Source organism: Punica granatum, chromosome 4 (assembly GCF_007655135.1).
Source record: "Punica granatum isolate Tunisia-2019 chromosome 4, ASM765513v2, whole genome shotgun sequence".
NCBI lineage: Eukaryota > Viridiplantae > Streptophyta > Magnoliopsida > Myrtales > Lythraceae > Punica > Punica granatum.
In genome coordinates, this window is record NC_045130.1 from 10,901,942 (window position 1) to 10,922,424 (window position 20,483).

General features: G+C 40.1%; 1 protein-coding gene across 1 annotated transcript; it reads left to right on the forward strand.

Annotated features, from left to right (window-relative positions):
• Positions 1 to 108: 108 nt before the first annotated feature.
• On the forward strand, positions 109 to 3,997 carry LOC116204878 (serine/threonine-protein kinase D6PK-like). The gene is made up of 3 exons (XM_031537231.1): positions 109 to 473; positions 948 to 2,312; positions 2,828 to 3,997. The coding sequence occupies exons 2-3, from the start codon at positions 979 to 981 to the stop codon at positions 3,708 to 3,710; spliced, it is 2,217 nt and encodes a 738-aa protein (XP_031393091.1). The 5' UTR covers positions 109 to 473; positions 948 to 978; the 3' UTR covers positions 3,711 to 3,997.
• The last annotated feature ends 16,486 nt before the right edge of the window (positions 3,998 to 20,483 follow it).

Genomic DNA, 20,483 nt, shown 5'->3' on the forward strand with positions numbered 1-20,483 from the left:
TGGTGAATTAGTCGCAGTATATAGAAAATAAAGTAACAGCCACCACAAAAGCAAAATTATAAAAAGAAAAAGCTCACTATTAGGCATTAGCCCCCTCCCTCCCTCCCTCCCCCCACCCCAAAAAAGAAAGCTTCACTTGCAGGGCAGAGGTCTCTCCATTCCCTCTCCTTCTTCGTCCCTGTAGACTGTAGAGAGAGAGAGGGAGAGTCTAGAGAGAGAAAAAGCTGCCGGAGAGCTCTGAGGCTGTCAATGAGCGAGGGTTTTGCTCCGGTGGTACTCCTCAAATAACTCTGGTTGATTCATTCACTCCCTCCGCCGCCCTCTCATTCCACTGCTCCCAGGAGAAAGAGAGAGTGTGGACTGGGAAGGATAGCCGTGCATCCAAGAGATTCAGCTGCCTCCGCTGCTGCGAGCTGGTTGAAACCCTAATCCACCGCCACACCGTATCGTCGCTGTACAGAGCAGCTCTGCCCGTACGGATTCTTATTCTCCATTCCTCTTGCTACTGCTGCGTTATTCCTCTGCTCGCTCGTCTTGAATGTTCTCTGATTCTTCCATTGTCTTTTGCTTTTTAGTCTCTCTCTCTCTAAAAATTACGAAGGAAATGCAATGCGACCGGAAGTACTGTTGATGAACTGTGATCATTTCAGCTTTCTTTCACCTTTTGAGCTTCCGGTTGCTTCTTGCCTTGTATTGTTCGAACCCACGGTTGCTTATCTTATTTTTATTTTTTTTCTACTGATGCAACTGCGTTAGTTCAATTTCGCGTCAGGTGAATTGTCATAGCTGTGGGATGAATGCATGCCGTACATAAATTAGTTCACGTATCACATGTCATCTTCTGCTTTATGTTCCTGAATCATCTCCTGATTTTCTAAATAGGGAACATTGATAGCTAATGTAATAGTTGTGTCACCCTTCGATTCGATTTCTGTTTACTTCCACAGGTCTCTATGTGATCTCTAATCAGCATTGGGAATGGAAAGGTTTCCGGAAATCAACGGGCTTCCTTCGAAGCTGCCTGTGGAGGGTCAGACATCGAATGCTAGAATGCTGTCTGTCAGGAAAATTGGGGAAATAATGGATGCACGTATTGCTTTACAGAGGGAAGTGCTACAAATGTCAAGTGGGAACTCGAAGCCAGTAAGAGAAGAAACAGGAAAATCTGTTGTCAATTCACAAGATTCAGAGTGCCGTGCACCGGTGAGAGTGTGGAAAGAGAAGGATTCTTTGTTGGAGAAGGAAGGATTAGCATCCAGCGCTGTTACATTTAACGGAAGGGGCGTCTCGTTTGACGATAGTGGCCCTAGTTCCTTTTCCGGGGCTAGTCATCCCCCTGAGCCAGTTGACACTGATCTTATGAAAACAGTGTATGTTCCAATTGGTCAGACCAAACCTGATGCGGCGTGCTTGATGAACGGGTTGCCTGTAAAAGGACCATTCCTCGAAGATCTTTCAATCAGGGGTCTGAAGAAGAAGCCGAATCCAGTGGTTCTTTCGCCAGCGGAAAGTATGGTGGAAGAACCTAATGATTTGGGGTTGGTGTGTTCACCATTCACAGGTCCTCGGGCTTCACAGAACACGGACAATACTCTCCCAACCCATGATCTCGAGGAGAAAGAATGCGTTTGGGATCCTTCTTTGCCTCCAAGCGGCAATGTGAGCCCACATAGTAGTATTGGCAGTACAGGTGTTGTCACTGCTATGAGTATTGTACACAGTTGCGCGAGCACTTATAGGAGTGATGCAATTACAAGTGATGGCATGATTGGTGTGGACTGGAACTACGAGAGTACAAAAGGGAGTGTAAGTGTTCGAGGTGATTCACTTGAGAGCACCAAAACTAGCGTGAGTCGAGCTAGTGATAGTAGCGGCCTCAGTGATGACAGCAACTGGAGCAATATGATGGGGAGCGCCAATAAGCCTCACAAAGGAAATGACCCAAGGTGGAAGGCCATTCTTGCCATCCGAGCACGGGATGAGATTCTGGGCATGAGTCATTTCAGGTTACTCAAAAGGCTTGGCTGTGGTGACATTGGTAGTGTCTATCTTTCAGAACTGAGCGGAACTCGGTGCTATTTTGCTATGAAAGTGATGGACAAGACATCACTGGCTAGCAGAAAGAAGCTGAATAGAGCTCAGACAGAGAGGGAGATTCTGCGACTGCTAGACCATCCATTTTTGCCCACTTTATACACACATTTTGAGACGGATCGGTTTTCCTGTTTGGTCATGGAGTTTTGTCCAGGAGGGGACCTTCACACTCTAAGGCAACGACAACCTGGGAAGCATTTCTCAGAATATGCTGCAAGGTAAAGTTACATGAGCATGTCCTTACTGTTTGTGGTATACTTACTCGATGCAATTTTCATTTATCATGGAAATTCAATCTATTTCCAATCCCCGTTTTGTGTGGGAACTTGGAAGTCCCAGTCAGTAGTTTCCTGTTCCATATTATCTAATTTTGCTTCTCAGAGCAACAGTGAAGCATGCCTTCCATGTCTTGTTTTGCACAGATCTATCTGTACTGCACATAAAAAAAAATCCTTGATGCATCTGCTTTGTGGCAGTTCAGAAATGCTCAATATTGTTTTTCCAGTCTGAACTTTTGGAGTGCTATTTCTCTTGGCTTTGGCAATTTATTGAAACTCCTTATTGAATTACAGTATAAGTTCCACGATAATTTGTGGGTGTTGCGGTCTGATTGTGTTCAATTACTACAGAGGGTAATGTGGATTAAAATAGTTTTTGAATCCTAAAGCTGAGATTAATTTTGGCCAGTAGATGTTGGATGAGCAAACATAAATGGGTCACTTCATATTTGCAGGTTTTATGCAGCAGAGGTTCTGCTTGCGCTGGAGTACCTACACATGCTTGGAGTTGTCTACAGGGACTTGAAACCTGAGAACGTCCTAGTCCGAGATGACGGGCACATAATGCTCTCTGACTTTGACCTCTCCCTTCGATGCATGGTCTCACCTACCCTCATAAGAACTTCCTACGGCTCCGATCCTTCGAAAAGGGCAAACGGGTCCGCCTTCTGCGTCCAGCCTGCCTGTATTGAGCCATCATCAGCGTGCATCCAACCTGCCTGCTTTCTCCCCCGGATCTTCCCTCAGAAGAGCAAGAAGAAAGCCCAGAAGCCTCGAGCTGACCTCGGGATCCCTTTGGACTCGCTACCGGAGCTAGTTGCTGAGCCCACCTCGGCAAGGTCCATGTCCTTCGTTGGGACTCATGAGTACCTCGCCCCTGAGATCATCAAAGGGGAAGGCCACGGGAGTGCAGTCGACTGGTGGACTTTTGGCATCTTCCTACATGAACTTCTCTATGGGAAGACACCATTTAAAGGATCCGGGAATCGGGCCACTCTGTTCAATGTTGTGGGCCAGCAACTCAAGTTTCCGGAATCACCGGCGACAAGCTATGCCAGTAGAGACCTCATCCGTGGGCTGCTGGTAAAGGAGCCACAGAACAGACTCGGGGTGAAGAGGGGAGCAACCGAGATTAAGCAGCATCCCTTCTTTGAAGGTGTGAACTGGGCTTTGATCCGCTGCAGCACGCCTCCTGAGGTCCCAAGGCCCATAGAGGCAGAGCTCCCTGGGAAGTATGGGGTGGTAGATCCATTCAGCGTTGGGAGTGCCAGCAAGAGGATGGCTACGGGGACTGACGGGAAGCCCGGAGGTAAATACCTCGACTTCGAATTCTTTTAGACTCGGGGAGTAGTGGGATTTACGTGGTATAAAATATATGTTTTAAGTTAGTCTCCTGATTCTGCTTCTTTTGCTTCTGTACTTCAGCTCAAAAATCTAAATGTATGAGTTTCCATGGTATGAGGTCGGAATCAAACAACTGCAGTAACACATGAAATCAGTGGTCTGGGAAGTAAATGATATTAGTTCAATGTAGAGATCTTGTTAAAAGCCAATTGCATCTTCCGGGGCTAAATGTTATTGTCCATATTGCTATTTAACATGAGATGACAGAAGTAAGTTCTCTATTTGGTTATTTACCGCAGCTAATTAGATGAGTTAATTAGCCTCATCACGCGGTTAACCTCATCATTATGAGCAAGCATTTACTCTCACTAGAGAAATTATCGCATGGTCTTGGCCTCGATGTCGTACGATCTCGTGGATCCATCCGGTCCATGAGGTTCGAACATCTGAAATGAATCAACCTGTAAACCGGTAAGGGGAGAGAGGCGGGCAGTGGCACACAAAAGCGGAACCAAAGACAGGAGCGGGTCCACGCCCTTGAAAAGCCGCGTAGCTTAAAGCAGGAACAGATCTGGGCCCATCCATCGGCCCACTCCCCCCCCCCCCCCAACCCTCTCCTCTCAACTAGTAGAACTTTTCCAAGTGGGATCACGGTATCCTCCGACGAGCATTTACTTGATTAGACAACGGGCCAGCGCAGTATTTTCGCCTATTGGGCCGAATGTTTTTTTCTTTAAATATTTAAATATGAAACAAACCGGTTGATATCGTGAATAAAAAAATATTGTGTTGATTTATCTAAAAGATGTTAAGAGCAAAGGAGAATTTTCTTTTTTTTAATCTTACTTTATTATAATTTTATTTAAAGAGCTTTTCCGGTACACTTAGAAGTAGATATTTTCATAATATCTAATTTTAGTTTGACCATTTCAATATCGATGTAATATGATTATAAAAATTTATTCTACTCTCGAGTTAAAATTATAGTGCAGTCTCAATTTGAAAAATGGTTTCCACTATCAACTTAACAAAATTAAAAAATGCGAAGCAAATGAAAAGTAGTTTTTGAAAAGTGTCTCAAGCAAAATGATATGAGAAGCAAGTAGCTTCAGCTTCTAAGAATAATCTCAAGCGAACCATGAGAAAAGATTTTGCATTTTAATCCATCTTAATGTTGGCAACATCGAGTGTGTATCCATATCATTCATCAAGTATACTTCTAAAAACTTGGGATGTAGTAAATCCTTAAATACGACAAACTAAAAAAGGTATTAGCTCAAAAAAAGGATTCAGTAAAATTACGGTAAATTAAAAGAACCCGCTGAGATGTATAAGGTCTTTATTTGATCAAAGCTTAGATCAAAGATCTCATAGGCTTTCTGTGAAGTCCCCTAAAAGCTTACTGTAAGTCGTTTACTCCTTTAGGGCAAAACAATGATACTTCTCCACATTACTCCACCTCCTTTAGTGAAAATAATGTATGGAAGACTCAACGTGTTAGTCTTTTAATCTTCTATTGTAGGTCATTTTGGTTTCGAAAAACGAGGTGTCATTATAACATAGAACCCGCTGAGATGTATAAGGTCTTTATTTGATCAAAGCTTAGATCAAAGATCTCACAGGCTTTCTGTAAAGTCCCCTAAAAGCTTACTGTAAGTTGTTTACTCCTTTAGGGCAAAACAATGATACTTCTCCACATTACTCCACCTCCTTTTTTGAAAATAATGTATGGAAGACTCAACGTGCAGTTATATGGATTCATTTATATGTTAGTCTTTTAATCTTCTATTGCAGGTCATTTTGGTTTCGAAAAGCGAGGTGTCATTATAACATAGCAGCACTTGTCATGTTGCGATTGGTGTCACACAAAGGGTCATGCAGGGAGAAGGCCTCTCCGTCCTACGTGGCGCTTCTTAACCTGTTGACTCTGCTTTTAATATTGTATAAAAATTCTAACAATAATGTCTTGCGCAAGAAGAAAGAACTCGACGACCAACTCTTCATCGAGAAGCAGAAGGTTAAGCAGATAGATTGATGACCAAGCTCATCTTGAGATTGAACCCGACGACATCAAGAAGGAAGTTAAGCAGTTGGAGCAGGCATTGAGCGACAAGGAAAAAGACCGTCTCCGAGCCCTCAAAGAAGCAGACGAGCAGAAAGCGAGGGAGATCGAGGCCCTCAAACGCGAGCCCAGAGGGAGATGCGCTTGCACGGTACCAAGTCCTTGCATCAGAGCTTCTGTGCTCTGAAAGATAGGCTTCTCAAGAAACATGGTGGGAACTATGTTTGGTGGGACATAGATATATACGCTGCTGTGCCCGAGATACAGAAGCGGCTGGGCATCCCACCAGAGAAGTCCATCTGGCCCTTGACGCGTCTCGCGGTATCGCCGCGTGCTTCAATCATCAATTTGACCCCTTGAGCTTTAAGTGGGGGGAATTTTGAAGTTACACCATCTGCAGCGAGTGGTGCGGGCACTCGCGAATCAACTGGGGCTGCTGATGAGCCTCAAACTGATATTTGATCATGTTGTTCCTTTTTCTAACCCCTTCTAGGAAATAGTCGAGGGGGTAAATGCCATGGATTATCTACAAATGTTCGTTTCCCAAGAATCTTATTTGCCTTTACTCGAGTACATCGTCGCAAATTTTGAATTTCTATTTAGCATTTCGAACTGCCACAATGGACTTGCATAGCCAACGTTTAGGTTGAAGTACTCGCGCTTTGAAGTGACTCGTCGCTTAGGACAAGGTCGAGTAAGAAATAACTAGTTTGACTTGCATGGGTGGGACTTTTCACCCTTACTTTGCAACCTCCCAGTCGAGGCCATGCTGTTCGAGTTTGACTAGAGCGAATAACGTTTTTTTTTTATGTGTGTATTTAGTTATTGGTGATTTATTTGGCTACATCCTCCATTACGATCTTCATTTATTCTGCTAATTCTCTTAATTTGCTAATTCTCTTAATTATGAACTTTCCGACTAAGGTAGGTTAAATTAAATTTGACATCAATTTTCTATTGATTTATGTTGTTTAAATATTGGGTCATATCTAGACTCATTTATTCACCAAAAATTCACAAAATATTGTACATGATATACTAGGATTAGTAAGACCCAAAAGAGTAAATGGTGATTTGATCAACCGAATCAAAAAATCGAATTTCATGGCTTGATTTTTAATTTTCAAGAACAAAATTGTGATTTTTTTTTGCTGAATAATTCATATTATTAATATTAGTAAATAGTAGAGTCTACATGAGTCAAGATAATATCTGAGACTATGCTTCTAATCTCCAATGGAGAAGTGCGTGGGTTCAAAATGGTTTCTACTAGTAGTAAAGCGTAGCAACGCAACTAGATCTTCGTTAATCCTCTTTCTATCGCTATGGTGAGGGCAAGGAGCACTGCTCTGGCCTATGCCTGGAGAGGTGTGTCTTCATGTGAGACCTGAAACCATGATAGTGATTGCGACTTGTTCTGGTGGTGCAGAACTCCAGCAAGACATGATATGTTGTTGTTCCATGTTGCGTCCGAACTGATGATGTTCTATTCAGGTCCTGAAGGTACGGTTGATGTTTCAAGTTGTAGAGCAGCTTCGAAAGAGTTTCCTTCTTGGCGCCCCAAGTTTCGTCCACCCCTACTATGTTCCGTGAAGCGGTTCTTGATGCTCTTGATGGTTTCATGGAGATCAGGTTGTTTTCCTGCATGCAAAACATTGTTTCGTGAGTTCCACAACTGATATAAAGTGATAGTTGCATATAAGGAAAAGTTAGCCCCATCACTAGTATTCGTTATCATAGAGCGTGGAGGACAAGCAACAAAGTTTATTAAGTCTTTCATAGTGGTAGAAGGGATAAAGCTTGATTGTATATTCCGGGGTGATTCCCTCCAGGCAACACGATAAAAAAGACAATCGCCATAGAGATGCTCTAGTTTATCGGAGCTGGTTTGGCAAAGAGGGCATGAAGTACTTTCTTCGCCGAACCATGGGAGACATTCACTGGCTATTCTCTAAAGATGAAGTTTGAATCGTTCATAGACTTTTAGATTCCAAATAGCTTGCCACATTATTCCGCTTTGATCTAGGAGTCTATGTTGTTGATCTATAAGGTAAAAGGATTTGACCGAGTGCTTTCCTGAAGTGCTTGGGGTCCATTTTGCTGAGTCCTCGTAATCTTCTTGGCCTAGGTGGATTTTGAGTATTTTTTGCACAGTGTCTTGGTCAAAGAGATTTGTGAGTAATGAAGTGTTCCATCTCTTTGGATGGAAAAGTATCAAGTCACATACCTTTAGCGCTGGATTTGGAGTTACGCCTACTCTCGAAGAGGGTTTATGGTTTTGCATACCTGAGATCCCTGGGTCGTGCCATGCTGAAATGGATGAGCCGTTACCCACCGAGAAACATGTACTTACCTGGATGGTCTCCTTACACAATCGTAGGCCTTTCCAAATTAGTAAGGAAGAGGTGCGGTTGGATGAGTTGAGGAAGTTGCCATATTTTACCTTTATAGCCCTACCGACAAGGCTATTGTTGTCTTTTGTTAGTGTCCAGGCTGTTTTGGAGAGCATTGCTTTGTTCGAATCTTCCGCTCTTCTGAAACTTAAACCTCCTTTTGTTCTTGGTTGGCAGATATATCCCAACTCTTTGGAGCAAAGTAACTATCATCTTTCTTATTTGTGCTCCATCAAAATCTTCTTGTCATTTTGTCAATTGTGTTAAGGTGGATTTTGGGAGCCGGAATAGTGACATTGTGTAAATTGGGGTACTGTTGACCACCGAGTTGATCATGGTGGCTTTACCTGCCCAAGAGAGTGCCTTTGCTTTCCATGATGCTAGTTTGCTCTTAATCTTGTCGATGAGGAATTGGAAGAATAAAATTGTGATTTGGAAGTGGGTAGCTACTACGAAAACTGATATTCATATCCAAATCATATCCAAAGAACAAAATTGTGATTTGAATATGAATATCAATTTTTAATTTTTAGAAAAACTGAAATCACGATTGGTTAGCTTTTAAGCTAAAAATCGCATGAAACCCAAATCGAGCACGCTACGTCCCCCTCATCCTTCCACCCCTGTGACGTTAGAGAGAGAGAGAGAGAGAGTCTTGAGAGAGAAAATGCTGCGGGAGAGCTCCGAGGCTCTCAATGAACGAGGGTTTTGCTCCAGCGGTACTCCTCAATTAACACTGGGCCAATTCATTCACTCCCTCGGGCGCTTGAAGGCTTCGACAAGCCATGTTTCTTCTTCCAGTGTCAGGAAGGTCCGTCTCTCCCGTCTCTCCGTCTTTTTCTTACCTCTCATTGCATTGCTGCCATAGAAAGAGAGAGTGTAGATTGGGAAGGATATTCATGCCTCATACTCCAAGAGTGTGACGAACAACCCACAAGTTACCATCGTAAAGATGTCTCCTCATGAAAACACCCTCACAAAGTCGTCATACATCCGTCATTGATTATGGCCTTCAATTAGATTAATTTGTAAAAACAACGCATATAAGTTCTTTTACACTTTTTCGTCCCAAAGGACCTTGTGACGTGTATATTTGTGACGGATGTTTTCTGTCACAAAGATCGTTTGATGATGGCTTTTGTTATATTTGTGATGAAAATATCTGTCATATTGTCCTTGTTTTTTTTTTTTTCAATTTGTGATGAGTAGATGTTGAACTTGTAGCCGTGCACAATTTTTGGAGGCAGATTATCGCGATCATAGTGTATTTGGTTATACATGTTCTACTCATATCTAGTGTGGACACTGTTGAAGTATTTTTGGCTTTAGAGGCTGGTATTGATCATGCCACCAATAAGATTCTAAGTTGATATTGAGGCAATCTGGAAATTGCACTACGTTCCTTCATAGTTTCTATGTCGTTCATGGCATTGGTTTCGAATTGATCTTTAATAGCTTCTTGATGTCGGCTCTGTTCTTGTAATACTGCCAATCGTCCTTGTTCCAATGCTGCACTATCTTCTTTGGGATCAATGACATCTTTATTATCAACACCACGCAGAAGCTAAGGAGAAAATGATCCACCTTCCTCGTCAAGCTCAACAGTTACTTCTTGCTCTACCGGCTCCTAGGAGAATGCTCGAGCATCATAATGCCGATCAACATTATTCAATTCTTTCAAGAAAGCCTTTGCATCGTATATATCGTTCCATCTAAGAATGACTCCTTAGAACTCGACAACCTTTCATGTATCTGAATGAAGTCGATTCTCGACACTGGAATGTATGTCCTCGAGCTCTTTGTACATTTTTCTTTGCAATAATCTTGCACATCCACTCAATGCTAGAAAGCACGCCATCTCTCTTTGTTGCCGAGCAATTCTGTAGGGGATTCCTCTCCACAGTTTTGAGCTCGATCCAACGCATTTTTTTTTTAGATTTGCCTAGTTCCCAATCACAAACCACGAAGAGTACCTTCTAGTACTCTACATGTTTAGGCAACTCTATGTCCAAATCCAAATGCATCCTGATATCATTCCGAAGAATTGCTTTTACCGTCAAGCCCTTGAAAACCAATTCAATGTTCAAATCATCCGGAGCAAGCTTTGCAAGAATATCTATCAGCCTTGCACAACCTTCACGTAAACGTATACTGGACTTTTCTTTACTTTGATTGAATGTTACTTGATAGGTTGTGGAGGCCTGCCTAGCCTAGGGGTTAGCAAAGCTTGGTTGGTCCAAGAAAAGGAGATCGATATCTTACATACCAAATAACCTAAGATTGACTTCCCGTTTTATCTATTGGGAATATATCGAGGATCTCTCTGACAACGTAAAAAATATATATGTGATTCATTATAGATACCTAAGTACGTCCTCAATTTAAGAGATTACACACACTATTAGCTCTCTACAAAGCTCGTATTGACTTTGAGTGTTAGAGAAAGAAATCACGATACCACCCCGATCTTCCCCTTTTACATACACTGAGGTTCTTTGGCTGACTTTTAATACATCATCGGTTCAAATGATCATTGATTTGTTTGCCTCTTACTAATAGCCACAAGTTTCAAGTACGACAATCATGCCATTAGTTACAATCGTAAGGATGTCTACTCATGAAAACACCCTCCCAATGTCGTCATACATCCGTCATTAATTATGGCCTTGCAATTCTCGCACTGTGAGCAAGGAACTGTGATTTTATTTTCGAGTGTTCTTATATTTGTTGTTGGCGTGCTTTGAGCAAGGAACTGTAAACTAGGAATTGTGATGTTTTCGAGTGTTCTTATGTTTGTTGTTGGTGTGCTTTGAGCAAGGAACTTTGATGTTGTTTTCGAGTGTTCTTATGTTTGTTATCGGTGTGCTTTGAACAAGGAACTGTAATGGAAAACCAAGCAATTGGTGGAATTTTCACTAAAGTCCGAATCTAATTGTATCAGTCCTGCAGCATGACAATGCTGAAATATATATATATATATGTATATATATATATATGTATGTATGTCATAAAAACTCACTATCTCCCTAAGTATGACTCTCTTATAATGGTCATTTTAGGTATAATGGACGTCTCCAAGTACTGTCTGTGCTCCTATATTCAGCATTCGCATGTAGGCCTATCATTATTTGTAGCTCCATTCCTAGTTAGGTCCGAAGGACATTATCCACCATCATTGTTGGTTAAAATACATGGAAGTTTGTACGGAACCACTCCAACACGCCTCTAACGCTTTAAAAGTAGGCGTAAGGGAGCAATTATTGAGGTGTCATCAACTTTGTGGTTCAAATTTTAGAGCAATTGCTTGGTATCGATCGATTGTATCCACGTACGACAGATATGGTAACCTTGGGTTATTTTGCAAATTTATTTTCCCTTTATCTAGTAAATTTTTGCTAATTTTTCAGGAGCTGGAGCTTCAACTCCTCCAGGTCCTCATAAAGTGCCAAGTTCATTTCTAGTTTTGATGCCAGTCTCAACAGTGACTACAAGACAATCTCCTTTACCGTTTTCTACATGGGAAGTTATTATAGAAGAAGCAATAATGAGGACTTCTAAACCTTGGAAAAGTAGATCAAGGGTGCTGCTAGCAAGTCAATTAAGGGTGTCTATTTGGCAAATTCACAATGTTCGTACTTTTTTTTTCCTTTTTAATTATAGAGGAAGATTGTCATTCATCCCGACCAGGTAAACAAGAAAGAAAGTATGATTATGGTGGAATTAAACTTTGAGGAGGTTGACACATACCTCCTTAAAGGTCTTTCGGAACCAGATGCAACATTGGCTTTGCTGTTGGAGCTGATATCTAGAGCGGTATGAGTTTTCTAAATTGTAATATTATCCGAACATAGCTTTCCTTTCTAATATCATTAATCTACAATTAATATATAATTGCAACAAATATTGGACTGGTTGAGTTTCAAGTACAACGATCATGCCATTAGTTACAATCGCAAGGATGTCTACTCATGAAAACGCTCTTACAATGTCATCATACATCCATCATTAATTATGGCCTTGCAATTCTCGAATTGTGAGCAAGGAACTGCAATTCTATTTTCGAGTGTTCTTATGTTTGTTGTTGGCGTGCTTTGAGCAAGGAACCGTGATGTTTTCGAGTGTTCTTATGTTTGTTGTTGGTGTGCTTTGAGCAAGGAACTTTGATGTTGTTTTCGAGGGTTCTTATGTTTGTTATCGGTGTGCTTTGAGCAAGGAACTGTGATTGAGCTTGTGATGCTAGTTTTCGAGTGTTCTTATGTTTGATGCTATTGTGCTTTGAGCAAGGAACTTTGATTAAAAACCAAACAATTGGTGGAATTTCCACTAAAGTCTAAATCCAATTGTATCATTCCTGTAGCCATGATAAGCTGAAATATATATATATATATATATATGTCATAAAAACGCATTGTCTCCCTAAGTATGATTCTCTTATAATGGTCTTTTTAGGTAGAATGGACGTCTCCAAGTACTATTCGTGCTCCTATATTCACCACTCGCATGTGGGCCCATCATTATTTGTAGCTCCAAACCTAGTTAGGTCCAAAGGACATTATCCACCATCATTGTCGGTTAAAATACACGGAAGTTTGCACGGAACCACTTCAATACGCCTCCAACGCATTAAAAGTAGGCGTAAGGGAGCAATTCTTGAGGTGTCATCAACTTTCCCTTGGGCAAGTGGTTCAAACTTTGGAGCAATTGCTTGGTATCGACCGATTGTATCCACGTACGACAGATATGGTAACCTTGGGTTATTTTGCAAATTTATTTTCCTTTTATCTTGTAAATTTTTGCTAATGATTTTCTAATATTTTTCAGGAGCTAGAGCTTCAACTCTTCCAGGTCCTCATAAAGTGTCAAGTTCAATTTTAGTTTTGATGCCAGTCTCAACAGTGACTACAATACAATCTTCTTTACCTTTTTCTACATTGGAAGTTATTATAGAGGAAGCAACAATGAGGATTTCTAAACCTTGGAAAAGTAGATTAAGGGTGCTTGCTTTGCAAATTATCCATGACGAGGTGAGAATTGTTAGCAAGTCAATCAAGGGTGTCTATTTGGCAAATTCACAGTGTCTATACTTTTTGTTTTCCTTTTTAAATACAGAGGAAGATTGTCATTCATCCCAACCAGGTAGACAAGAAAGAAAGCATGATTATGGTGGAATTAGACTTTGAGGAGGTTGAAACATACCTCCTCAAACGTCTTTTGGAACTAGAGGCAGCATTGGCTTTGCTGTTGGAACTGATATCTAGAACGATATGAGTTTTCTAAATTGTAATATTATCCGAACATAGATTTCCTTTCTAATATCATTAATCTACGATTAATATACAATTGCAGCAAAAGTTGGATTGATTGTAGACAGGTCGTTCAGAACAAGATCCTATGTCTCTTAATCAGCTCAGCTGGGAATGATCAGCGTCTTGCCCCATTTGCCTGGTAAGTTTAGATTTCTCTGAATGCTGTAATTTGACTGGAATACTAGGTTTTATTATGTCTTTTTTTTTTGCTGGAACAATAAGTTGTTGGAAGCTTTTTTTTTTCTTTTTTAAATATAGTACTATACTTCCATTCATTTGTTATAAAAAACAAAGTACAGCTTATTGTTTCCTTTTTAAACCTAACAAGAAGCTAACTATCCGTTTGGTTTCGCAATCGAATTTTAAAATTTTAGCTCTAACTTTAACTCTACTCACTACACAACAAAAATCAACTCTTCAAAGTCAAAAAGGTAGGCCCATACATAAATCACATACACATCAATTATACTACATTCAATTTTTAATACTAAATTCTCTCAATTATTCATTAGTTTTTCACATTTTTTCTCATAATTCAACAAAATAATCATTACAACCCAATTAAAATCAAAACTTAAATCAACTCAACTCAAAAACCAAACACACCGAGACGTCTTTTTATCGTTTATGCTCTGATTTGTTCTGTCTTTTTATAGATAACGTGACTATGAGGATGAAGAGAGTATTGGCATCCTTGACTGTGGGCACGAGTACCATTTCGATTGTATTAAGAAGTGGCTCAAGTTGAATGAGGTGTGCCCCTTTTGCCGATCAGCTTTCAGCGAATCATATTGATAGGGCTATATTATGAGATTGAGGGCATGTTTGGTTGATCGGAATAGCAATTCATTCCGAATCTATTCCACGAGGATTGACATTTCCCGCAATTGATTGCATCTGGAATAGGAATAGCAATTCCGGATGAACTCTCTCATCCTCCATAGGGGCATGGCCATTACCCACTCCACCATCCTCCATAGCAACTCCCATCAGGAATGGAGATCAAATCTCCATCTTGTCCTCAGCTTAGCCCCTTCACAGCCACCGTTCAACCGTTGTTGCTCAAGCTCCACCGGTGGCTTGCCATAGTCTTGCGAGCCACCGATCCGACCTTCGCGAGGCTCGAAGTTTGGGGTGGATATGGGTAGCCACGGCTTCGACCAAGGCTTGCTCGAGTAAAGCTCCGGCTACGGGCTGTTCTTCGAGACAGGGAACTTCTCGAGCCTGATCGCTTCTACCGCCGAGTTGTTGCTGTTTGGGTTCGGTGGCGTCTTAGATCAAAACAACCAGTGGAGTAGTAGTCAACAGGCGCAGGATCAGGAGCAGAAGCTTCAACAAGAAGATGAACAGTGCATTTTCTTTTTCTTTTTTTTTAATATAATATTTTAATATGTTTTAAAAGAGGTGTATTTATGTCTTTTTATCTTGTTTACATTGTATTCCTAGTTTTCATCATTTTTCTATTTCGTCCAACCAAATAAAATAAATTTCATCAGAATTTATATTCTATTTCATATCCATTCTATTCTCTATCAATTCCATTCTAGCGAACGAAACGCAGCCTGAGCATAGTGACTCTTGATTGCGGCTGCCATTCTGATTTGTATATTGTATGGGGTGGCTCAAGGCCGATGAGTTGATTCTCATTTTGTAAATTTTGAGAAATCCAACTGATAATAGAATATAGAAAAGAGGAATGTTGTTCATTGCATTTGGCAGTCTCTTGCTGATTAGTTGATTACTAGCTATACTTTGATAATTGCTACACCGAAAATTTGCTAATATGTCGTTCTATTAAGGCATGTGTTTTGACAGCTTATTATGGTATAATTTTTTTTTTCGAAAGGATATCTGTCTGTCTACCTACCAACCTAGTAGATAAGACCATGATAGGTTTGACTTGTTACTTGGTAAGCTTGAGTAGAACATCACTGAACCAGGCTAACTTTGTAAATTTAGACAGACTACATTCAAATGTCTAAATCCCGTGAAGGGCGGATCTACATTCTAACTAGTGGGGTCAAATTTTGAAAATTTTACTAGGGCAACCGTTATTGTAAATATATTTTTCACCTTAGTCCAACCAGTGATTAATAATGGGGGTCAATCTAAAAGAAATTCATAGATCACTATCTCAGATATGACGGTCATCCATATCCATATATAATATATATATATATATACATACATATAAAGTTGTATTCTAAGCAATAAATAGAGGCGGAATGGTAAAATCAGATCATTTAAATTTTAATGTAATTCTTGAAATAATTTTGACTAAATTAAAAGTAATTTGATATCAGATATCTACACGAGACATTTACTCTATGTGATATAACATGTGGTTACATATTAAAATAAAAATCACATTTTTGATAATTACTCAATAACAGAATAATTTTTGAAGAACTAGATGGCTTTAGAGTTTATAATTGAACTAAAATTCATAAGTAAAAATATTAATATATAATTAGACTTTGATGTTACAAATCTCCGTTCTAAGTTTATGTAAAAGAATCATGGTATGAAAAATAACATTCATATTATATGAAACAAGTAAAGCATAATCAAATTAATTATAACATATTTATTTATACTTTTGACCATTATTTATATAAATTTATTTGTATTTAAAAACCAATAAGTATTAATTACATTAGAAAACATTAAGGAATGTAATCTTAATTTTGAATGCAAAATCTATATATATATATATATATCTGTCTTTATAAAAAGTTATATCACACCCATCTGATCCAATGAATATCTAACGATGTAGGCATCACCTTGCTAGGCTAGAATTTCTTCACGTAGTCCAAATATTTGTAGTCTACTTCACGTCCCATTTGTATTGACAAACCCTTCCCTTTGCTATCTCAATCACACCGCTAAGTATAGCAACTAACTTTCATAATTTTGCAGCAATCGTTGCGGATATAAACTCTACACTAATAGTAATACCAACCGATGCTTTCTCAATGATAAGATCATGGCTCCGCAACTACATGACACCAAACAACTATACAAAAATTAATCACAAGGGGCAATGATGATGAAATAATTGACTCGCTGCCCACATTCTCTAAAGCAGGACCAAGGAGACAGACAATAAAAGCAAGGCATTTAGTTCCAATGTTTGAAACGGATGATAAACTGACTTACTCTTTGGTGGAAGAAGAACTTGAATTCGATGAGAATATGATTGATCATTCTTGTACTAAATTGGATAACCTTCTTTCAGGCTCGGGTTGGTTGAGACAAGAAGGTTAGTCCTTCAGCAACCTCAGCCCCCAGGTATCTCCTAGCGCCACCAATTTGACAAGACAAGTCCAAACAGTCGAAGAGAAGCAATGGAACAGGGAGGATGGAGAATTGGTGAAAACGGGCAAGGGATTGGAAAGGAATGCGGCAGGTTCAGAAGGCAGAGGATGGTAACTATCGAAGGGACTCGGCCACGGCAATATGGCGCCGGTGGATTGAGCAGGACTGGAGTTGCCAGCAGGGCGGTAGTGTGAGGAGGGGGGAGATGGCAGCAGGCGGAGACAGGAGTGGCTGGGATACAGATGGTTTTTATGAAAAAATTACCACGAATGAGAACACACTGCCACCGCGATATGAAATCAATTGCAAATCCTCTCTTTGCTCCAGCTATGTTTCCGGCATGCATTTGCTCTTGCTTTAGTAAGCAAAGTGGGAGCGAGATCATAGCCATTTGTTCCAGGCGTTTGATCGAGCTCCTTGGAGATGGCAGAGCACATCAACTGTTGGAAGGAGAGGAAGGGGAGAGAGATGCTTGATACGAGCAGGTTTGTATAAAAGGGATGATTTGGAAACAAAGGGAAAGAGGCACGATGGGGGTTTGGCGAAAAGGCACGAATGCTTGAATGGAACCACGACCATTTTGAAGGCAGGCTACGGCAACTCGACAATGAGGCGACTCTGGTTGAGAACGGCAGGAGCAGAAAGCGCTCGGCAGGGAAAGGTCAGTTGTGAGGGCATCCGTAGGAAGGCAGTAAGGGTGGTAGTGAGAAATGCAAGTGAAGTGCCTAATGAGCTAAGTAAGTAGAGAGATCGCTCGGAGGGAACGTCTGCGAAAGGCAGGGGCGAGATGGGATTTTGAAAAGGCACAATCGGTGGCTTTTACAAATGTGAAGACACACAAAAAAGTGAAAACACGCCAAATAAGTTGCACATATTTTATTTAGGGTAATAGATTTGCCATCTTACTCTGTGACTCATTTACTTTTCTAAGTACAGCAGAATTTCTTCCTCTTCTTTTTTTCTTATTTTTTTTCAGCAAATTCTGATATGCACAGTTGCATTTTCACACGCGTGTTGATGGCATTACAACATTGAGATATGTATAACAGAATTTAACTATTTACTTCATGGCAAAGGGGAATGATAGATGAAGAAAATGTCACTGCAAAAAGAGAGAATCCCATCTGACATTGACATTGCTTACCGTATATACTGGTTTCAATTACAGGACTCAGCATCTGAGTCCAGCTTCCAGGAAGATGGCTTTGAACCTGTGAAGGTGAAAATTTCTGAGATTGTGGATGATATCGATACAAGTAATAGGTACTTGTATGTTCTGTCATGTCAGCTCAATTTTTCCCTTAATTTTCTTGACCATTTTTTAAAGTTAGCGCCGTTTGTGAATCAGAAGAGAGGATGCCACTGCTTCTGAGGATTCTGAGCTACTCCCTACTGTTGAAGATGACAATGCAATCTACAGCAGTTCGAGAATTGCAAGGCAGTGAAGAACCTCTTGCTAGACCAAGTCTTACATCTGAGTCGTCATCTCCAGCAAAATCGTGGGCATGGAAACTGGAAGATTCTGATGCACCTGAGAGTAAGTTACTCTTGACTTCTGAAGTTATATCTTGTTTTGTCAAAATAAGGTTGACATACTGGAATCTTAGAATTTAATACTTTTAGTTTTTTCTTTTTTTAACACATATGTTTGCTTTTAGTTGGCCATGTTTGAATTCGTATAGTTCGGTTTATATTATTTGAGGAACAATTAAGTGCTCGAAGAGTCAATATTGGAGATAAGATATATCTTTATTAATATAAATTCTTTTTACATTGTAATTCTTTTGATGATCGTATTTTTGTTAGTAGATTAATATATTTTAAATAATAGAAGATAATTTACTCAATATTAATTATTATTATTGTTCTTATATTTATCTAAGAATTATTTTCTCTAACTAATTTCCAGGTAGGAAATAGATTTATCCAAAAAAAAATCCCTTTTTTCTCATTTTAAAATTATTTTTCTTTGGGGTGGTTGGGTTCGACTTCTGTCTGTCTTATGAAGTTTCATTCAAGTGACCCAGTAAACTCAACAAGACGGCGGAGCTTGTCTATCTCCCCCATGTTGCCATTCCCCCGTTTTAACCTGCAAAAGTTTTCATCTTTTTGCTCCGAGACATGGCATTATATAAATATGCCCAGAAAACAAAAAATTTAAATATGCCCGTGCAACGCAAGGGACGAGAGACTTTTGCTTGAACACCTTTTTCCAGATTCGTTGAACTTTTGCTTGCGTTTTAATTTGTTCAGGAAATTATGGCTGCTGCCGGAGCAGATACGGCCTAATCCTGACATTCATCGAACTTGCTTGACCTCTCCGCTATTGAGTTTTTCATTTCTTGATAATTGTCAATCTCAAAAGCGAATCCAGTTCAAATTCTCGTGAGCTAACTAATAGCTAGAAAACTAAATTTTGACTTTGTGACATAACCTGACAACATGTAATTGTGCAGGATGTTCTATGGTTCTGGCGGACCATATCCAATGTTCCCTGGAAAGGATACAAGCAGGGCTGTGGCCCTAATGTCTTTCAATCGTAAAGACCTTAATGGGAATAGCAAAGGCCTGAACAAGTCGGAGCTTGAGTTGAAAGAATACTCCACAGCCAGTGTTAGAATGCTACATCCCCATCAGCTGATTGCATCGAACATGGTATCTGACAAATTATATGCAGTGAATGTTATGTATTATGATCTTTGATGAAATCGTTCGGTCTTTATTTTTCCTGATGTAAGATGGGCAAAGATTTGTCCATTGTTTATTATGATTGAACTAGAGAACATCGATGCCCTCAGGCTAAATGAAAGAACAGACCCACATCACGACCTCATGAATGCAAAAGGATTTGATTTCAGATGCAATAAACCATTTATTGAGTATTGCATTCTGTTTGTAACTCGTAAACGATCACTAAAAACACAATCACATTGACAATTTTCCTTAGACGACTATAGATTCTCTCAGGAAATACAAAAGCATCTGCTGCAGCATTCGATTTCTTCAGTATTGGATAGTTTCTGGCTTCAGCAACAATGGATCACCTCCTGTCTCGGTACCGCTTAAAGTTGAAGTAAGGGCGCAGTATTCCGCTCCCAAATGTGCCCTTGAAGCCCTTCTTGTGGGAGTACTCCCAGTCTTTGTTGAAAATTCGGAAGGCGATGTCTTCATATGGGGCCCCTGCATGGAACCTTAGTATGCAAGTTCCCATGTTATTCCCTTCCTTCTTGATCACTTAAGTTGGGGTTCTCGACCTGTCCACAAGGTCGGGAAGCCCTCAGGCTGCGACCTACAAAGGTACCCTGATGAATATACTCTTCTTCCCAACTTGATTATTTCTCTAAATCAATAATATGTATCAGCCTTATATCAAAACTAATTATGATGGACCGACTGATGACAACATTGCAGGTTCGACGCTTCATCTTTTATGTCAAAGTTCAAGAGGAAGAAGATAATATTCGTATGGGGACTCAAAGGGATTGAATCAATGGCAGTCCCTCGCCTGCATGCTCCAGAATGCTGCCCAAAAGTCAAATACACTACGACAAAGAACGGGTTGCTCTCGACAATATCGTTCATGGTGAGACAATCAAAATATGATCTATAACTAGATTACAATCAAAAGATAATGAACTGTGTTTAAAAAACGTAGTCCTTTCAACTACTATAATGTAGGCTTTAG

What these genes read in the sequence shown, in the direction of transcription:
- LOC116204878 (XM_031537231.1), top strand. Translation starts at nt 979, where the DNA reads ATGGAAAGGTTTCCGGAAATCAACGGGCTTCCTTCGAAGCTGCCTGTG. An exon ending in TTCTCAGAATATGCTGCAAG is followed by an intron (nt 2,313 to 2,827) that starts GTAAAGTTACAT and finishes TCATATTTGCAG; the next exon opens with GTTTTATGCAGCAGAGGTTC.